Source organism: Chiroxiphia lanceolata, chromosome 17 (assembly GCF_009829145.1).
Source record: "Chiroxiphia lanceolata isolate bChiLan1 chromosome 17, bChiLan1.pri, whole genome shotgun sequence".
In the NCBI taxonomy this organism is placed as follows: Eukaryota; Metazoa; Chordata; class Aves; order Passeriformes; family Pipridae; genus Chiroxiphia; species Chiroxiphia lanceolata.
In genome coordinates this window covers 13,347,642-13,367,917 of record NC_045653.1, presented here as the reverse complement: position 1 = coordinate 13,367,917, position 20,276 = coordinate 13,347,642, and the positions used below count along the sequence as shown (strand labels likewise).

Genomic DNA, 20,276 nt, shown 5'->3' with positions numbered 1-20,276 from the left:
GCTCATACTTGACTGTCCTAATGGGAAGCTTCTCCTTAGCCACTGGCTGAACCTGTCTCCAGTTTTTATGCCTGTTGATCTCCTCCTGCCAGCTCCCCACTCTTAAGAAATGCCTGGCAGAAATGCCAGTGCCCAGAGCCAGCAGGACCAACCTCATCTTTCACTGGTGATGCCACCACTGCTGTCCCTGCTACATATCCCATCTCTCGTGTCACTCGCAGCTCCAAGGCCACTGTGGAGCTGGAATGGCTTTTTCTTGGCATGCAAGTGAAGCAGAGATGGGCTCAGGTCTGAAACCTCTCTAGAGCAGGAAAACCCTGAACAAGGTCAGGGCCACTGCCCAGCCCATCAGTGTCACTGAGCAAGCCGTGGGGAAGCAGGAAGCCCAGTTACAAGACAAAGAACAAAAGTCCTGGGGGAACGTCACCAGCACAGTCATCTCCACACATGCAAAGGTCCCTTCTGCCTTTTTTTTTTCCCCTTTGAAATTTCAAATTCCAGTTTGTGGACAAAGTCCTGCCTATCTGAGAATATAGATCTCCGACCACTGACCAAACTCCAGTCCAAGCAGTCCCGAGGACTGCTCTTCCCCTTGCCCACAGATGCCTCTGCTCAGTCCTTGGATCTGCCAGGATCGTGCTGAAATTTTGCACTGGAGCACAGCACTGGTACTTGCACAAAGAGGATTTTTCACTTAATGTCAGCAGCTCCCTTTCTGGGAAGGACCATCAGGAATAACCAGGTAGGAGTTTTATCACCTGCAATTCATTTGACCAGTCACTACAGATAGAAACTGAGAAAGAGAAACAAGGACTTCCATTGTGCTTATACCAGCAATTTTATCTCATGATTTAAATAAGGGAAGGGGGGGAAAAAAGCAGCTTCAGAGGGGGTGAAAAGCAAGAGGGAACATGAGTTTGTGGAGGCAGAAGCCACTCTGTATGGTTAACTGATAACTCCAATTTGCCTCTTCCCTCTCATCTTTTCTGATTCTCCCAATTAAGCTCAACTTATTCTCATGCTAATCATTTCCTGACCTGTTTGTTCTGCATTAAAAAATTAACAGAGAGCAGTTTACTGCTTGAGTTGCTCACACAGAACTGCTACAGATTAGCAGGCAGGCTTTAAGCCTCTACACAGGACTTTTGGGTCTCACAGCCAGTCTGCACAGCTTGAGGATGAGCTTTTTTTTCCTGTTTTTAAAGAACAGCATTTTCTAAAGTCAATATAAATCCCCCTCCCTCCATGCCATGAGTATATTTGCTCTGTGACTATTTCCAAATGGGAAAGATAAAGCCAAGGGCTTGTGTTTTGTCAGAGTTTTGTAAACAGGGATATTTAGGCCACACTGTCAAACCCTTCTGCCTTCTACCTCAGCATGACTCTGGAGCAGAGCTGACAGTGTGTTAATAAGCAGCTCCAAGGAATTTGTTAGGGGCTGGGGGGCTACAGGGGGCCCCCCAGTCCAAGGAGCAGATCTTTGCCTCTGTTCTGGGCAATCATATGACAGACACACAGACGGGGGTCTGCTCCCATGTCCATTCCCCCAGGAGCAGCGAGAAGCTTCCAGGAAAACTGGTGATTCAGCAGAAGTTGCTTAGGGTCTGTTTGCCCCTTGCCAGCTGCACAGAGCACATCCATGTCCTGGCAAAACACTTTGTGGAGGTGAACCAAAATGATCCACCAGCTCCAGACAGGGAGGTGGATCAAAAAGCTCCAGCACCAACAGGCAGGAGGAGACCAGAGCCACATGCCTGGGGGAAGAGGCAATTTTATTGTCCTGTTAAACAGCAAGTCACTCTTGGTGATTTACTTTCCCCAGGGCTGAAGCACCTGCCACTGAGGTTGGGACAGATGTGGTTTGGGGCTGGGGTGATGCCCAGGACAGGCAGTCCCTGAGCAGCCCCCAGACACACTGTCACTGATGAGCTTGTGACATGTGGTGGAAGCCCAGGCTCCCCAGCACAGCTCACAGTGACAGAGGCAGCCTGCAACCTCAGGCTGTTTCTCACTAATGCCAAAGTTATCAAAATGGGGCCAAACCAACCAAAAGCCCAGTGTGGAGAATCAAGGCGGTTTCTGTACATGGGAAGAGACACTTCAAAGGAGGTAGAAGACTCTGCCTGAACTCCTCTCCAAAAGCAACATGTGCATCTCTGCCGAAGCTGGGATGGGTGTTGGGGCTGGAGACAATTACTGGAGTTAAATAAATAGCTGCTCTGCAAATGTGGTAGGGAAAGAACTGCAAACCTGGGGACAGTCAGACCATTTCAGTATATACTGCTCTGGCAATAACACCGTGTGTGCCTTTCATCCCAGGACCAGAAAGGGGTTCATTATCTTGCCTAACAAAGGCTCTGAACTCTTGAGGAAGTAATTATTATTTCCCTTGGGAGCTGTTATTATGCAAGGACAGTAAGTTTGAGCTGTTCCCAGAAGGGCAGCTGTGCTCAAAAATGCCAGGGCATTTACTGGTGTGTATCAACATCACCCTGCCTGTACTGCAGCCCCTGAAAACAGCATCTGGCCTCTGGGACCCGAGGCTCTGGAAATCTGGCTGCTCTGTTTTCATGTAAAATTGCCCAATGAGCCCAAGACCAAGTGAGGAAGAGGAACTGTGAGATTCATCTCCTTCCTTTACACCACAGGCTGCAATTCGTCTCGAGTTACAGCTCCCATCACTGATCCCACTTGCCCCCCTAAGCCCCTACAGCAGGAGCACTGCACTCCATCCAAATCCCAACCCAGTGAAGACCCGGCCACTTTCCTGCAAAACACTCTCCTGCCTTTTTGGGAGGAAATCCAGAAAATCTCTGACTTTGCCATGTGCTGTTTTGGATTCCCTGTCTGCACTGGCAGTTGCTTGCCTGTGGTTTAAGCCCCATTTAAGTGGGGGAGCAGAAGCCACAGGGAAGCAGCAGCTCTGGAGGAGGGTTTGCTGCCAGCAACAAGCACCTATTGCTCTCTGTGCCTCGCCAGCTCACACGTTTCCTGTGGCAGGGAACTCAGCAGCCCACTCTGGACCTGGAGGGAACTTGTTTAGCAGGTGGATGCGATCCCTTTGGACCTGAAGTAATCTTGCAGCTTCCCAGGACGAGGATTCTCACTGAGCTCACAGTCTGACAGGCAAGCAAGTCCCTGCCTTCAGCCCTGCCAGCTGTTTGCAGGGCTCTTGCGTTTCGTTGACATTATATGTTCATTGTACACATGTGAAACAGCCCCTGAATGGTTCCAGCTGTGGAGCAATAGGGGGAGGAGAACAGCCAAAATCAACAATGGTTACACATCAAGTTTTACTGGTTTTTTGGTTTTTTTTTGGTTTGGTTTTTTTTTTTAATTTCTTTTTGCAAAGGTGGATGCATCAGCAAGCCACGCCTGGAAGTGACCTCCAGGGGCTGCTGGGGCTCTCAGGATCAGCCCTCACTCAAAATCAAGGCAAAAGTCTGCAAAACTGCTGGGGGGGCTGCAGGAGGGTGGAGGCAGAGCTGCAGCAGGGCAGGGGTAGCAGGGGGACAGTCTGAGCCCACAGCCCCAGGGAAGGACCAAGCAGGGGCACCTCAAGGGCAGAAAGTGTCTTCCTGTACCCCAAGCTGTGGGCTGCTCCAGCTGCCCTCCTCCTGCCCCGGGCTGGCTGGCAAAGTCATTCCCAGCTGGGGAGCTGAACTTTGGGGGAACATCTCAGGACAGGGCCAAGCGGGCCCCTGATGGGAGGCAGCACAAGGAAGGCCAAAAGCTGCTGTGGGTGGGAGCACTGGCAGGGCTGAATGGGGAGAGGTAGGCTGGGCATGGGAAAAAAGAAAACACAAAGGGATGGTAAGTTAAAATTTGGGAGATTCTAGTTTCTGGAGACAGAAGGAAACAAGTTAGTGCAAAATGCTTTTTCTCTGCAGGAGCGTGCAGAATGCCTGAACAGCCTGTGTTGTCCCCAGAGGACACTGTTGTCCCCAGTGTCCCAGTTGCCAGAGCACAACAAGGGGTGAGTAGGAGCCAAACAGGACCCAGGGGTTCTGTGTCCACAGCAGCTGTGCAGCCCTGCAGCCCGTGGCCACCACATACCCCCCTGTACAAGACAACCATCCTGTCCACTGCCAGGGACACAAAAACACAGCAGAAAGCAAGGTATGGGAACATGGGAGTCTTCTCCATGGGGAACAGCAAGGGAAGGGGATCACAGGTCTCCGCAGTCCCAGGAACCCATGGCCAGGACACTGCTGTGCCAGCTGCAACCAAACATGGGAAACTGCTAATTAGCCTTTGAGTATTTGACCTGTGTCTCCACGACTGGATAACACTATTATTTTTCCTTTTGCATTCCTGTAAGACCCAGTGCCATTGGCCTTTTGTATCATAAAAATATTAAACTATATTATGACCATAAACTACATCATTTGAGGAAATGAACCATTTCTACCGAACGTATCATGGGACACCGAAGCCATGAACTTTCCTAAATGAATTGCCAGCTGATAAAGAGCTCAGGTATTGCTGGGAGCAGCCCCCAGCACGTGGCTCCCCACTCAGCCCTGGCGTGGGGAGCTCATCCCGTGGGGTGGTGACTGGGGTGCAGGCTGGACAGGAGGCACCAACCCCACTGCCAGCACAAGCCCTGCTTGGGGGGAACTGCTCAGGCCAGAGGAGCCCCAGGGTTTTTGCTGTGCCCCAGGGTGGAGGGGGGATGTCGGGGTGTTTTGAGGATGAGGCTCTGTGAGGCAACAGGGGTGCAGGGCTCAGGATGAATAAAACATGTCCAAGTGCCTGCAGCCCCTCCAGCAGCATCCTGAGCCCACTCAGCCTCCTCATTTCCTCGCCTCCTCACCAAGGTCCCTGTGAGTGCTGGGGCTGAGCACAGAGCTGGCTGGAGGGGGACAAGTTCTGGAGGGGGCCACAGAGGGGGAACCAAAAAACTACTCTGGTAAGAACTCCGTGCAACTGGTAATGTTTGAGTTGGAAGTGTTTTTCTCTTAGTTGCTTTTAAGCTTTCATTATGAGGACTGGGTAAGTCCTGCTGCAGATGTGGCTCAGGAGCAGAGGCTGTGCTGCAAGTGGCAGGATCCATCCCCAGGCCTGCTGAGGCTGCAGCACAGGGCAGTAATGCCAGACACTGGGAGCTGGGCTGAGAATGACTAAATCATTTTGCAAACGACACAGGCAGTCACTGGAGTGTCCATGGGATGCCAGCCTAACTCCACCACCTCTTCCCCCGGGAGTCACAGCACCCACCAACATGCCACCCACATTGGGGTGCCTCTCTCTTGAGCCCCAGAATGAACTTGGGGACATCAGCCATCAGCACCCACAAACCTGGCACGTTCACCCCGCACAAAGCAAAATGTGCAGGGTCCCTTCGGGTGGGGACCAGCAATACCAGTGGGAATAAGCATATTTTGGGAGCTTGAATCCCCACGGGAGACCCTGGGGGCTGCTGGTGCCCCTCACTCACACAGCCTGGCTACGCAGCCCCTTCTCTCCGTGCTGCGAGCGCCGAGGGGAGCGCGGGGGGTACCTGGAGTTTCCTGGAGCAGGTCGTATCTGCTGCCATTCATCTTCCAGAGGTGCTCAGCTCCGTGGGCAGAGCTAAGGGAGTCTTGCCCCTGGACGGGGCTGTCCAGCCGTGGGTGAGCCCCCCGTGGGCAGCGGGGCATGAGCCATGCCCAGGAGCTGGCTGCAGCGCAGCAGCAGGGACTGGCTAATCCCTTAATGCTGGTCACAATGAGATTTGATGGGGAGCAGGAGTTTGTGCTGCAGAGCTGCAGGTTTTAAAGGGTTCTGGCTGCTACCCGGAGGAAAATTATAAGGTGGTTCTGGGTCTGTGCCCCGCGGCTGCACCCACAGCAGTACCTGCTGCTCTCTGGGCCACCTTTCAGAGGTGCCCTCACCCTGCTCTCTGGCCTGCCAGTGGGTTTCTTCTGGGCAGGGGGTGCCTGGCCACACATGCAGCAGCTCTAGAGGTTGATTCAGAAAATGTGCCTGGGTGTGTCTGACAGCGGGAGTGGGTCTGACTCCTTCTCCAGGGAGGGGCTGACTGTTTTCTCTTTAAAATGTTTTTATATAAATACCCAGAACACCACATCCTTGAGCAACAACCTTGGTCTCCCCTTCTGGCCACCATCATGATGTGTGGGATAGGAGGCATGGGGATGAAGCAGGGTGGCAGGCGAGAGTTTCCTACCCGGTGCTCCCATCCCAGGCAGCCTGAGATTTTGGCTGTGCCTTGTCCCACAGCCCATCCAAGACAAGCCCGCAGAAAGAAAAGGGATTTTCCAACTGCCAGACTACAAGAAACCTCTCTCTGGCACCCCAGCACTGCCCTCTCTGGGCCTTTTTCTGGAGGTGAAGCTGCTGCAGTGGGGGCTGATGCCCAACATTCCCACGTGGAGCAGGGAGCCCCATCAAGGGCAGGGCTGGAACTGAACTGTGTGTAACCCCATGACACCTCCCTTCACCCCTCTGTTTCCACACAGCTTTTAATGCCTGTAACAGGGAAACACACCCAAGTCAACACAGACTTCTCCCAGCCGATGGCAGTCCCCAGGCACACACCCATGGATGAGCCACAGGCACTACCCGGCTCTGCTTCCACCCCCTCCATCCCACCACCATTTAGTCCTCCATGGCAGCAGACTTTAGGCAGGAGAGCAGCTGGGGCTGTGGATCTGAAGCCTGGGTGTTTGTCCTGTTGCCCCTCCTGCTTCCTTATTCCACCCTTCATTTGTTGATGCCGCCTTTGCCCTGCCAACGCCAGGCTGGTTCCCTTGGGAATCCATCAGTGCCTTGCACACTCTTCCCTGCCAGGGCACCTCCACCTGGCTGAGCCTGCCCATCCCTGGGGCAGGACCTGCTCCTGCTCACAAGCTGTGGTGGCTGCAGGCAAGAGGCCAGGCAGCTAGATGGGAAACTGCAGCACAGGCAGGGCCCTTTTCCATGGGGTGTATGTGGGTGTGTGTTGTTTTATCCCTTCTGCTGAGCCCCCCGGTGCTGCCCTGTCCATTAACCTGACACTTTACCCAGTCTCACAGCCCACTGCCAGATTTCCTTGGGTGATAGTAGCACCAGAGAATCCTCTTCCCATGCTGAGCTGCTGCTTTTCACTGGAGTGGTGGGGTGGACAGTGCCATCCTGGCGATGGGGTGGGATGCAGGACTTGTCCAGCCAGCTGGAAGCCAGGGCAGCTTGGCACACTGGAGAGGAGCTGCAGCAGTCTCTCTCTACCATGGGGTGTCAGCCATGGGGTGTCAGCCTCTTATCTTGGGGGCTGTGCAGCAAAATGATGAGCCTCCCCTGGGAGCAGAGGGGGAGAGAAGTGGCTGAGCAGGGCAGAGGAGCTGGGCTCTGGGGACTCCATGAAGGGCACTGGGCCATAAACATGGCACGGTGGCTGTCGTTTATGTGTCAGCAAACACGCTGAGTGGGCTCGACTATTGATTCTGACTACATAAACCAGTGTTGTGGCACTTGTTCAGGTTTGTGCAGGTTTTACAGCTCTTGTTCTGAGAAGTGCCCAGGTATTTGGTTTTACTCCTTCCTTCAGGTCTATCTGTTGACATTGGCTCTCCCAGCCAGAGCGTTGGGCCATGCCAGGAAGTTGAGTGTACGGCTCTCCTTGCGTTTCCCACTTTCCCAGGTGTTATCACCTATAAAATCTCACACACACCCATGTCTGGGACAGGTTTCTGGTGCAGAGGCAGGTGAAAGGTGCCCACTGGTCCCCACCACTGGTTGGTGGGTTTGGGTGCCCTGCGCTCACAGGAGCTGAGCCACCCACCCTGACAGATGGATGGGCAAAGCTGCAGGGAAGGTGTTGCCCTGGGAAGTCTGGGGCAAAGTCAGAGATCTGTAGGGCTGCGATGAAGTTGGGATGTCAAAGCCCATTTGGATGTCCAGAGAAGGAGAAGGTGTCAGGGCTCCCAGAGCACCATCACAGAGGAGATGGGCCATGCTTGGTGACCTACAGCAGGAGGCACATAGTGTCACCCATTCCCTACTGTCAGTCCTCTTCCCATCAGGAGGTGCCAGCACTGGCTGTGCCCTCAGTGACACCTTGGTGCTGGGGGCTCAGGGGGCTTGAGCCCATAGTGATGGTCCCTGTCTGTCCCTCAGCACCAGAGCTCCTGTTACTGTGTGGATGTAGCTGGAGTCCCTCTGCTGGCTGCAGCATTTTGGGATAGAAAGACTGGTCTGGCCTCGCAGACCCTGCAGCTTTTTGGAGCCAGGAACCTTGACTGCTGGTGCCTTTCCACAGCCACTTGCCCTGCATGGAGCTGCTCCTCTCATGCCTTCGGTGGAGCATCCTGAGCCTACCTTTATTTTTTGAGGCATGTACTTCCTGAAGGGATTTGCTGGGTAGTTTCAGTCCACGCTCAGGCTGAAGCTGAGAATGTGGTGCCTGTGCCCAGCACAGGAGAGCAGAGCCATCAGCCCCAGTTTCACAATACAACCACTACCTCGAAACCTACCTTCCATGAAAATTCTGCAACACTTGCCATTTCTACATACATTTCTGCCAGGAGCCTTGTTTGCTTGAATATTTGAGGAAAGCAAACAGAGAAGGAGCCTGAACACAAACAGTTGTGGATGTTTTTTTGCAATCTTTGCCCTGTTCTGACCCCAAGCCTGCTGGCAGAGATACTTGCAGGCATCCCCCTGCCCGACACACCCCTTGGCTCTGCCCTGTGTGCTGCCTTGAGCCCCTTTGCTGGTCCTGCTGTCAATACTGCTGTATGCAAAACAAAACTCACCCAGCCCTTGCTGTCTGTGGGACCACCGTTGCTCACCATCCCTTTGCACTCATGCTAAGTAAACATTTTTAATGCCATTCAAGAGATGTCAGCAGATGACTAACACAGTATGTCTGACTCGCAGACTTACACCTGCCCTGCCAAGCTCAGAACATATCTCAGACACTCCTCAAGCCTTCCAGAACCTCTTGCTGCTCGCTTCGCAGAGCCAGAGCTCATTTCCCACTGAGAGCAGCCCTCTGGGCTCACTCCCCTCTATGAAAATACCATTGTGTTTCAAGCAAAGCCAAGGGGGTGCTGCTGGCCCATTGAACAGCTGGGGTGAGGCAGGAGAAGTCACAGCCCTGTGGGCAAGTGCAGCTGCCCCGTGACACTGAGCAGCATCCCTGCAGCCCCTGAAATGGGGGGAGCATCCCCAGCTCCTCCCCAGGGAAACCTTCACCAAGCACCAGCAAATAACTCTCGGGATCAGGCCAAGGCACTAAAGCAGTGATTGTCCCTTTTGCATCCCAGTAAATACCTGTGCTTCTTCCTGCCTGCATCAAGCACTGGAAAGTGCTGACCTTGCTGCACCAGTGTTACAGCCTCCCCCAACAGCCAGCAAAGACAGCAGGAATGGGGACAAGGAAGGGGGCTGTCTCAGGTGTCCTAACACCCACTGGTCCCTGATGGCCTCCGGGCCATGGACACAGAGCACGAGGTGTAAACAGAGGAATTAAGTAGCAGCTGACACGAGCAATCAAGGAGGAAAAGCTTAGCTCGGGTCATATCTAGTGGAAAGCTGTAAAAAACTAGATGCATTTGGCAGTGAAAAATAATTGCTTCACAATGCAAAGTAAAAATATTTGGAAATTCTGCCTTCTTTTATGTTCCTCAGTTGAAACTATTGCTCACATCTGACCAGAACGCCTGAGCAGCAATGACGTCTCACATTTTTCAGCTATTTTCCAAAGCTGCTTTACTGATCAGGGCCAGCCCTGATCATGTGCTGGGCCCTGCTGTAACCACCGGCCCTGGGGACCCCAGAGCTGCTCCCAGTGCTGCCTGCACTGGGATTGAGACCAGTTGCCCAGATGGTGCCCAAGTGTCATCAGGAGGATAAAGGTGGAGCCAGGGGCTCATCCCCTCCTCGCTGCCCAGCAGAGGATGATGCCCTTGCCCTCTCTCCATCCCCTGCCCTCTTGCACAACCATTTGCAGATTCCCATAGAGATTTAGCACCAGTTTGCCCAGTGGAGCCCTTTCCAGCTCCCAGCCTGTCCTCAGCACGTGGTGGTGAGGATGCTGACTGTTCTCCAGCTCCCTGGCTCTCCATGAGCTGTGGCAACACTCCCCTCTTGGCCAGGGGCCAGTGCAGGGTGCTGGGGACGGGTCACCTTTGTCACCACCTGGCAGGGCATCCCCCAGATCCCTCCCACAAGGCACAGGTCTGATGGGAGGGAAAAGAGTGCCCCCGAGGTATGGTTTGGGGGGAACGCTGATGGCAGTCTGGGGCAGGGGATGGATGGGAGGGTGGCAGTAACTGCAATGGGAGGATGCCCCACTCCCTGCTCTTACTGATGCCACCAGTGCCAAGAGAGGGCTAGACCTGAGGCTGAATGCCAGTGCCTAGATTCCCCCTTTGAATATATCCCTGGCTTCAGATGGAGGCTGAAATCCCAGAGCCTTTGAGATGGAGGGGGAGAAGGAAAAATCAGAAAATGTTTCCATCTATCAAAGGAAACTGAAAATAACTGTACAACCCCTCTAAGGCTGAAGGCTCATCCAGTGCTGAAGGTGAACCCTGGTGTGCATCCACCAGCCATGCCAGCTGGAATGGCCTGTCCTTCCAGGGCTGGGAGAGCAGCACTGATGGGCTGGGCTGGGACTCAGCACCACCCCCACTGCGTGAGCCCCCTCATTGCTCTGCACGGGAATAAAACTGCCAGTGGCCCTGGGAAGGGTTCGGCCACCACTTTGCCATCTTCATGATGCTACATCCTGGCTGCTGTGCCCACCCTGCTGCCCACCCCCATCCCAGCCCTGCAGTGCTGCAGGCTGCCAGGGGAGCACTGCCCGGTCCCCCGTCCCTCCAGCCCTTCCTCGCCTCTATTTGGATAACTTTTTCACCCGTTTTATTTATGAGGGCTCCCCTCCTTCTGCCAACACTCTGAGTTTCCTCTCGCTCTGCTCTGGGAGGCCCATCTCGCTTTGTTACACTTTTTATTTCTCTCCCCCTCGCACGGCCCCAGGCTCGCAGGCAGCGGTGCCGGCCGGAGCCTTTGTTCAGCCCCGGGAGCAGATGGGAGAGCGGCCGCGGGTGGGATGGGCAGCGATTCCTCCCGGTCCACACAACGGCACCCGGCTCTGCCTGCACTTGCCCAAGCTCAGCATGTGGCTCAGTCACTGACTCTCAGACTGAAAAATTAGGAGAAAACCAGGATTGAAAAAAAAAATTTAAAAAAAAATCAGGAGGAAAATAATATCGGAAATGTTTGCTTGACTGTGTTTTAGGTCCCTGATGTTCCAGGGCTGGCAAGAGGCTGCTCCCATTAGAGCCAGATGCAAGTGGGCAGAGTAACTTCATCTTAAGTGATTAAAGAGCTTGTCCAGCTCCTTGCATTGCTTCTGTCAGGCAAAGCTGGCTGCTCGCTACAGAAATGAGGCTGGCTTTGCACCCTGGGGCAAAGCTGGACACAGGCACCCTGGATGTGGGGGCAGCCAGATCCAGCCATCCTGCACTACCGTGTCTCCCAGGCTGATGGGAACATCCCTTGAGCCTCCCCTTCTCTTGCAAAGGAGGCTCAAGTCAGTCCCAGCAAGCTGGGTGGGCCAGGAGCCATCTCCCACCAGCAGCAGGGGCTTCAGCACGGAGGATGCTCAGCACTCACTGCTCCTGGACCAGCCCTCGCTCCAGGATCTGACCCTCAGCACATCTCGGAAGCATCAAGCCCTTGTTCCACCAGTCCACAAGCATCCTGCATTACATGGCTCCTTGCATGTTGTCCAAGAAGCACCAGTTGGACACAAAGCCATGACCTGCACTGAACAGACCAAAAACTGGGCATTTTTCTGAGTCCAGCTTTGTGTGAGGCCCAGTCCCACTTCTGTATCCTGCAGCTCAGAGGCCAGGGTGAACAGAGGTCCTCCAGAGACCTGGCTCCTGTGGGCCTGGGATGCACAGATGAGCAACCTGATAAAAACAGGCTAAAACTCAGCATTTCATAACTGCTTGACCACAGCTGCCTGGTCCAGCCCAGCACAGTGACACTACTACAGACCCTGTGCAGTTCCTACATGTTTCTATTGCCACAGGCCACGGATCCATCAAAATGCTGATGAGCCCATGGCTCACCATGGGAAGATGTGATCTGAAATAAAGTGATCTGCAGAGTACTGAAGTGCTGGGGACTGGGGCAAGGATGCACAGGGCAGTGTGGATGCCACCACTGGGGTGGGTTAGGTCTGGAGGTGGCACCCATGGGAGGCTGCAGGTCTGGAGCAAGAGAAACCACCACCCAAAGCGAGGCCATGAGCAAACTGTGAGGAAGTGGCCTGGGAGTCCCACAAGCCCTCCTGGCACCTGGCTGGAAGGTGGGCTGGGGGGGCTGCACGTGTTCGTAAAGGAAAAGAGAAGCAGGACATGAAAAACAGAGTGAGGAAAGGCAAGGTAGTATGATGGAGAGCCCCATGGAAGGTGGTGGAAAGCCAGGAGAAATCATGGAGGGCCATTAAGGAAGTGATGGAGAGCCATTGAGAGTGATGGAGAGCCATGAGGATCTGACAGAGAGCCACAGGAAGTGATGGAGAGCCATGGAGAGTGATGGAGAGCCATGAGGATGTGATGGAGAGCCATGGAGAGTGATAGAGAGCCTCATAACTGTGAGACCTCAACTGCTGCCGCCTCACTCCACACCCTGGCCACGTCCAGGGAACTGGTGTTCCCAGATCACACGGGACCAAACCACCCCAGCCCTTTGCTGTGCAGCAGCACAGGCACAGTTGACCTGTCCTGAGGATAACAGCGGGCTGATGTCAGCCCGGGCAGGGGCACCTGTGCCCTGGTGCCCACGTGCATTTGTTGGCAGTTGGCACCCAGCACAGCCAAGGAGCAAAGCGGCACAGGGCTGCTCCGGGCTGGTGCCCACTGTGCCATGCAGGGAGCACAGGCACAGGCTTGGAGAGCATTCCCTGTGGCCAGGAGCCTGGGCAGCAATGTGCCACCTGGTGCTCTGTACCACAGAGGCTGGAGGCTGCTGTTCATCCAGGTACTGCACTCCCTGCTGGGAAACCTGCCCAGCTGTAACATCAGCCCAGCCCCGGCCCTCGGCGGGAGCTCGGCACTGGCTGTGCCCGCTGTGCCCGCTCACACAGCCCGGCTGTGCCACAGGCTGCCCACAGCCCGAGCACCGGGGCTGGCTGCATGTCCTGAGGCAGCACATCACCTCCTCTAAGCTGCTGCCACTTGTGCTGCGAACCCTCCAGCAGCCCCTCTGCCGGCTTGGGCACGTGCCTCCTTCTTCGGGCCAAGTAGAGCGGGAGAGAGAAATCGCGTATACAGATGTATTCATACCGCATAAAAAATCAATCAGAACCCTTTTCCTGCCTCCATCTCCAGCCTTTGCAGGCGCCTGAGCCAGTGGGGGCCAGGCAGCGTGGCGGGGCTGGGATGTGGGGCTGGGGGCTGCTGCCTGCTGGCAGCCCCGGTCCCCGCGATGGGACGGCAGCGCGGGCGATGGGAACGCCGTACTCACCATATGGAGCCTCCATCTTAGCACTTAGCTGGGTGCTTACATTGACCATGTCTCGCCGGCTACTGCTATGGGGACTTGGGGTGGAAAAACCAGAGGAAGTAGAGGAACAAAAAAAAGAAATCTAAATAAATAAATAAAAATGTCTCTCACTAAGGAACTAGGTGAAGGCAGGAGGGAGCAGCGGAGAGGCAGGGCGAGGAAACCTGCCTCTCCTGTTATCTTATTGATTCGCTTAATCAGGGCTAATGTGGGTGGAGATGTTAAATAGTAACCAAGCTCTTATGGAAACCAATCTGCAAGGTGCCGTTGCTGTAGCTATAGTAACTGCTGCCAAGCTAGAAACTCAAACATGGCTTTTACTGGACTCTTTTGGGGCTCCCGTTTGCAGACAGTGTCAAGGCTGGGGCAGCGGCTGGGCTGGGGTTCACCCCTGGCCACGGAGATGGAGCATCTGGATCCAACTCTGCAGCGCCCCAGGCACTGCCGAGTTCTGTGCCATCACCCACCCACGATGGGAAAACCATGTCTGAGCCCACCTGCGGCAAAGGGCAAACACGGCACGGTGGGCCAGGGGCTGTGGGACGAGTGTGGGGGCTGGCACGGACAGAGTGGAGCCTGGCTGAGGCACTAGGGGCAAAATGCCCCAGCCATGAGTTGGGACTTGTCTGCCTGGTGCTGAACTGGGGGGGTTGTTTGGGGATGGGGAGCTGCAGGGATGCTGTGGTGGGATGCAGCGTGGTACCCTGAGCACTGGGCCAGGCACAGGGAGTTTGCAGCTCCTCCCTGTCTCCCTCTGCTCCCCAAGCTGGAGGGACTCTCAGGGTGCCCCAGCCACTCACAGACATCTATACTCCCTTTGGGACCGCAGCACCCCAGACCTCCTGGTGGCAGATGTGTGGGTGGGGTCCCCAAACTCCCCATGGGGCTGTGGCAGCCCCTGTGCCACCGGTGGCTCCGTGAAAGGAGCAGTCCAGGCTCCTGGGGGCTGCCCTGAGGCAAGCAGGGCCACATACAAGAAGGGTTGCTGAGAGGACACCAAATATATGGGGAATTCAGAGCTGGAGCAGAAAAAGTGATTGTCCAGCAGTGCAGAGCCTTCCACATCCCCTGCACATCTCAGGACAGGGCCAGGCTGAAGGAGGCACAAAGGGATCCCCATCAATCCCAGGACCCCCCAGCACCTCAACTACTGAAATCCTGCAGCCCTGAGGGGACAAACTTAGGGACATCTGCTCCTCTGGATGGAAAAGCAAATCCCAAGGGAGCGTGCAGTGGGAAGAGTGCTGCCAGGATGCAGAGGGCTGTGGCATAGGAATCCACAGCTGGATGCTCAGATCCAAGGTCTGGAAATCTGGGGGCCTCTGAGTTTTCTGACTGCTGAGAGGTTCCAGAGAGGAAGGGAATGTGGATAATGGGGTGAGGTAGGGCAGCAGGATCACATGGGATGGCCTGGGTGGGACAGGGAGTTCGTGGCCCTTCAGCATCACCATCACCTGGTGTCCCAGCAGTGCTGGCTTCTCCCACACGATGGAGCAAAGCACCCAGGCATCTCCTGTGCCCAGAGCCCATGGCCCCACCCAAGGCTTCTGCACCACTTTGCAGTTTACCCCCAAAACCAGAGCAAAGACACTGGCTTGGTGTAACCCTGAGGCTCTGCCTGTGAGTGAGGGAGGACTGACACAAGCATGGGGGTCTCCAGGCTGCTTTATTGGGGGCTCAGAGCTGGGTCCCCATGGCTGGAAGGGCTGCTGTGGAGCAGGGGCACGCTCGGGGTTCCCCACTTCTCCAGCTGCTCACCATGAGGGAACATCTTGGTATTCGCTTACACCAGACTCTGCCTTAGCACCGAGGGGGGCAGTGGGGAAAGCCCCCCGAGTCTGCAGAGCAGGGACCATGCCAGCCAGCCCCACTCCCTCCACGCACCCCCAAACCTTCCCCATTTCAGAAAATAGGAACCTGAGCTGTCCCTAGTTCCCCCAAAGTGGGAAGCAGCCAGGTGACATGAGCACTGCCGGAGAGGTGGGTTAGAAAAGCAGTTTCCTACGCGACACTGGGGATGAAGCAGGTTGGACAGCCGGGCTGCTGGGGGTCAGTATTATAAATAATTCTGGTTGACCCCATTCCTGGGGTTCCTCCTGGGGCTGCAGCCCTAGAACCAGCTGACTTGGTTGGATTTGACTCCGGAGAAGCACATGTTGTTGGAGCAGCCCCGGCCGTAGGTGGGGGGGCAGGCTGAGCACGGCCGCCCCACCTTGTACGGTGCTTCTCCCAGCCAGTTGCCCCTAAAAAGAGAGGAGGGCATCACCTCTGAGCACCAGCACCTCTCCTTGTCACCGGCGAGAGGAGGGAGGGTGGCACAGCGAGGGGGTTCCCTCCAGGCACTTACTTGATGGCGTAGTTGCAGACGAGGAGGGTGGCGTGACGCCATGTGCTGCCCCACACCTGCACGTTTGCGCAGGTGCCCAGGGCACAGCCCAGGCGGCTGGAGGTTGCCCACACCATCTGTTCCAGGACAGAGAACAGGCACTGTCAGTGTCCATCCACCCAGGCATCCCGCAGACCATCACCCCGAGACCCCAGCACAGGGCTCTGTCCCACCAGGGCATCCCAGCCCACCTGCCTGAATCTCCTTGGCTGGGTGCTGTCCCATCACGGACAGTGCTTTGTCACCAGAGGGTGACTTTTTGCTCTCCCTCTCCTGCCTGCAGCCTGCACTGCCCTGCAAGGGGCTGCCTTGCCAAGCTCACACGAGTGAGCACCAGCGTCTTGGTCACTTCTCCAATTTACCCAAATTAGCTCCCAGACCTCACCCTGAATCGCGGCCAGCAGCTTATCCTGCGCACAGGGAGGTCGAGCAGAGACAGAAGCTCCTCCTAAAGCCTCCCCAGGCTGACTTTCTTCTATTAAAAAGTGTATACTGCCCTTTTGCAACTCCGAGAATCCCTGAGCACCCCCATAGAGGAGCCACACGGGGATGCACACGCTCAGATAAAGGCTGGAGCTGTGCAGAGGAGGTAATTGGGGTTTGGTACAGCTTTGCTACTGGGCACAGGAGCAGGGGAGTTTTTCACCTTGTGCTGGCCAGGCTGTTGGGGGATGTGCCAGGGGATGAAGGGGCTGCATTCCCGAAGAGGTGAACACAGCTGGGTGTTGTAACTGTGCTCCATCACAGAGGAGAGGGTTCACGCTTGGCAAAAGTACAAAGGGGCTTTTTTTCCTCTTCACTCACCACCTTCGAGTTGCCAGTGGTGTAGTAAGGAAAAAAAGGCCAAAGCAGGGGAAAAAACTCTTTAAAAAAATAATGAAAACCTCTTGTCAACAGACCAGAAGGTCCCAGCTGCTCTTCAGTGGGTTGTGAGCCCCTGGGACCTCCCTGCAACGTCCTGAATCCTGCAAGGCTCCGGGACAGGAAGGCATTGCCACCGGCAGACACACTGCCAGGTGCCAGGATCTGAAGCTGGCAGCTGCCAGGATTTGATCCTGGATCCCAGCTGCTGCTGGGAGAGGGGCTGTGAGCTGCACAGGGCCCCCCTCTGGGGTTCCAGGGGCTGTGGGGGCTGCAGGGCTCACCTGCGTGTAGTGGCTGCAGACGGAGCCGCTGCACTTGCTGGGGCAGCGGGGGCTGCACTCCCGGGGGTGGGGGAAGGAGTAGTGCTGCTTCTCCTGGTGCCAGGATTTCACCATGTCCGTGACCGAGCGGTACCTGCGAAAGGTGCTCCACGTGAGCTGGACCTCCCCCACACCAGAGGCTGTGGGTGGAGGAGAGGAAGGGAAGGCTCCACATTGAGGAGAGAGAAACAGTTTGGAGCCAGGGCCTGTCAGGACCAAGCATTCCTGGGGTAGAAGGGGGCAATGACAGCCTTGTGCCAAGCCTGCTTGTGCCCAAGGCCAGAAGACCTGGGCCTTCATGGAGGCACCTGAGCTCTCAGCCACGTGGTGGAGATTTAGGACCCACATCCCCCTGGTCCCTGTGCCTGGCAGAGACAGGAGTAATGCCCCATTTCTCCAATGAACAGGGGACACCTCTGCTTTCCTGCATTTACCCTTCTGCAAGAGCTGGACCCTTCTCCACCCCAGAGGGGCTTGGTCTGCCTCTCAGCTGCGTCCCAGTCCTGTGCAAGCCCAGCTCAGAGCCTCTCTGCTTCTTGACCACGGGGCTGCTGCTACTCCTCCTCTGGCACTGTGGGGTGTGGGGGGTTCCCAGGAGCTCACTCTGCCCCCAGGGCACTCACCTGCCCGACTGGATGGAGAGGTTTTGCCCCACATATTTCATCAGCTCAGGGGGCCCGTGGTCCCACAGGCAACGTGCAGCCCACGCCTCTGCTGCCCTGGCCAGCCGCTCATCCCACACCTGCCCAGGGGAAAGGAAAAGGGCAGCCAGGAATCTTGGCTTCCCAGAGGAGGGAAGAGGAGAAACCTGCTCCCTTGTGCTCAGGGGGCTTTCTGAGCACCCATGAGTGTCCAAAAAATATGACATGTGCATCCAGGCTGGGAAGTGCCGAGGGGAAGCACAGCAGCGTGTCCGGTGATGGGCCTCCCCCGCTGCCACCACGGCTCCTGGGCACGTTGTGTGCCCACTGCCCAGGCAGAGCAGGGATGCCCTGAAGCAATGCAAGCCCTGTGTGAGTGATTCCCTCCAGGAATGGGCTCCTGAAGAAGGTGGAGCTGCACCCAGGGGTGAAACCCTGCAGTCCTCACAGCTGTCCCCAGCCCTCAGTGCAGCCCTGGCCACAGACTGACCGGTGAGCACAGCTGCTTCCTTCATGCATTATTTAAAGCTTCCTCATTCATCCTGAACTGCTTTGGGGAGGTGCCTCTGTGAGTTATTTTGGAAGGCAGGAATTGAGGCCAAGCAAGAAGCAGCACAGGATGCTCCTGGGTATGCCTGACCTGGTACCAAACAAACCAGGCTGCTGCATGCTTCTCCCAAACCAGCATCCAGGGACCACCCAGGTGCTCCATCGGAGCTCCAGTCTCTTCCCTGGGAGCAGAGCTGCACATGGCACTCCTGCCTCGAGAGTCCCACCCTGTGCAGGCTGGAAATCCCTCCTCTTGGTGGCTCCCTATTTCTCCTCCCTTGAGGGCTGGGTTAGGAGCTTCAACCAGGGTGGAGACAACTTGGTAAAAGCTCTGCCCAGGGTGACCCTTGTCTGGAGGGGCCTGACCCTGTGAGGGTGTGCAGCCCCTCTCTGACCCACTGCTGCACTTTCTTCTCCCAGGGGCTGGCATCACTGGGCACACTCCCAAAGGACCCTGGAGCTTGGAATGTGGTCATCCCTCCCAGCTGCAGTTAGCGGAGAGGCTTCCACCAGGTCTTTGGGTTGGACCCAGAGCTTCTCATGCTTGTAGCCTCCTCCCTTCCCCTAGTGCTACCTCTGCAGCTCAGCTGGAGGGATCCTGCCATCCCACAGCCAGCAAGCTCCCAGGTGTCCCAGACACAGGACCATAGGTCCTAAATCTGCCCTCATGTGGAAGCATCTCCCTCTGGAACTCCACTCCTCCTGTGCAGAGGCTGGATGTGTCTGCCCTGCCCTGGGGACATGAGACACCCCCCGGGACAGGTGTTCAGCTTCCCAACATCCCCGTGGGGTGGATGCTCCATCCCTACTAGTTTGGGGTCCCAAAAGCGAGCCCCTCGACCCCACCACAGCCTTGGACCCCAAACTGCCCATCTGGAGCCTGACTCACCATGAACTCCATGTTGGCAGCAGGGGGGGACACCTGAGCCCGCACTTGGTTGTGGTAATCCAAAATCAGGCTCATGTCGTGGGGAGAGAGGTATCGCTTCCGACGGCTGCGGGGGACCCCCGCGCCCCACAGCAGCCCCGCGGCCGTGCCCCCGGGCGGGGACAGCAGCTCGGTGGCATTGGGCAGCAGGAAGGAGCTGGAGAGCTGTGTCACCCAGCAGCCCAGGGCGCTGAGGTACAGGTGCCAGTGCAGCACAGCCATGCCAGCCCGCCCGCTGGGACCCGACAGCGCCTGTCTGCTCCCGCACGGAGATCAGCAAGGACAAGGGGGATCGCCGGTCCCTGCTGCAGGAGGGTGGATCTAGGAGAGAAAACAACACAGGCACCGCTCAGGATTGCAAGCCCCACTTCCCAAAATAAGACGGAAATTAATTTTCTTTTTTGTTTTTTTTTTTTTTTTTGACTTTTCAAAATAAATGTTTTAAACTAATCTCTTTAATAACCTTATTTATCACAGCAGTTTCCCCGTGACTGTCAGGGATATGTCTGGGGGATTGGTTTTCTTGTTGTTTCTTTAAAAAAAAAAAAAGTAAAATCAGTAAAAAAATCTCCCCCGTTTTTTCACTTATGGCACGTACCTGCGGGGCAGGGGCTAATTAGGAGCATGCTGAGAGATTCGCTGCAGCCTCCTGCCCTGTAACTTCCCAGGAATTTGGTGTGTTGAATAAATCCCCGGCACAAACAGAAATCTCACACAGATAAAGAAACGCACGGCAAGATTTAAAACCGTCGTCGAGAAATCCTAACGACTCTTTTATCTCGGGAAAAGAAAAATAACCACGGCAAAAGCAGAAAAATTAGGAAAAAAAGAGAAAAAAAAAAAGGAAGAAAACCGCTGGAATATGCCCTCATCCGTCAGCCGATGCACCTCCGAGCATCCCTGCCAGCCTTTCCCGGAGCAGCGGGGAGGATGCTCCCCCGACTACGTACCGTGAGGACTGAGCCAGGAGCAGCGGAGCGCTGGGATTGACCCGCACGAACAACCTGCCGGGGCAGATGCGGGAGGCTCGGCTCAGCCCCGGCGGGCAGCCCGCTGCGGCCGCTGACGCACAGGCTGCATCT

At 55.8% G+C, this 20,276-nt stretch overlaps 2 protein-coding genes and 1 long non-coding RNA gene across 3 annotated transcripts in view; 1 reads left to right on the top strand and 2 right to left on the bottom strand.

Annotated features, from left to right (window-relative positions):
- HNF4A (hepatocyte nuclear factor 4 alpha) overlaps positions 1-13,661 on the bottom strand; it is a 34,819-nt gene extending 21,158 nt beyond the window's left edge. Inside the window, exon 1 of the mRNA XM_032705117.1 lies at positions 13,468-13,661. Within this exon, the coding sequence (XP_032561008.1) occupies positions 13,468-13,516 (49 nt within the window). The 5' untranslated portion in view covers positions 13,517-13,661. The remainder of the gene's footprint in view (positions 1-13,467) is intronic.
- LOC116795416 lies at positions 384-4,382 on the top strand. Its single transcript, XR_004360046.1, has 2 exons — positions 384-742; positions 3,891-4,382. It is a non-coding gene; the product is annotated as an uncharacterized LOC116795416 (long non-coding RNA).
- Positions 13,662-15,616: 1,955 nt separating the features above from the next.
- R3HDML (R3H domain containing like) lies at positions 15,617-19,416 on the bottom strand. Its single transcript, XM_032705136.1, has 5 exons — positions 19,156-19,416; positions 17,700-17,818; positions 17,038-17,170; positions 15,854-15,969; positions 15,617-15,749 (listed from the first exon to the last, which is right to left on the bottom strand). Exons 1-5 carry the CDS (start codon positions 19,414-19,416, stop codon positions 15,617-15,619), a joined length of 762 nt encoding a protein of 253 aa, XP_032561027.1.
- Between the last annotated feature and the right edge of the window lie 860 nt (positions 19,417-20,276).

Coding starts and splice junctions, on each gene's coding strand:
- R3HDML (XM_032705136.1), bottom strand. CDS start 19,416: ATGGCTGTGCTGCACTGGCACCTGTACCTCAGCGCCCTGGGCTGCTGG. Junction 15,970..17,037: donor TCTGCAGCCACTACACGCAG/GTGAGCCCTGCA, acceptor GTCCTGGAACAG/ATGGTGTGGGCAACCTCCAG. Junction 15,750..15,853: donor GTCTGCAACTACGCCATCAA/GTAAGTGCCTGG, acceptor CTCTCTTTTTAG/GGGCAACTGGCTGGGAGAAG.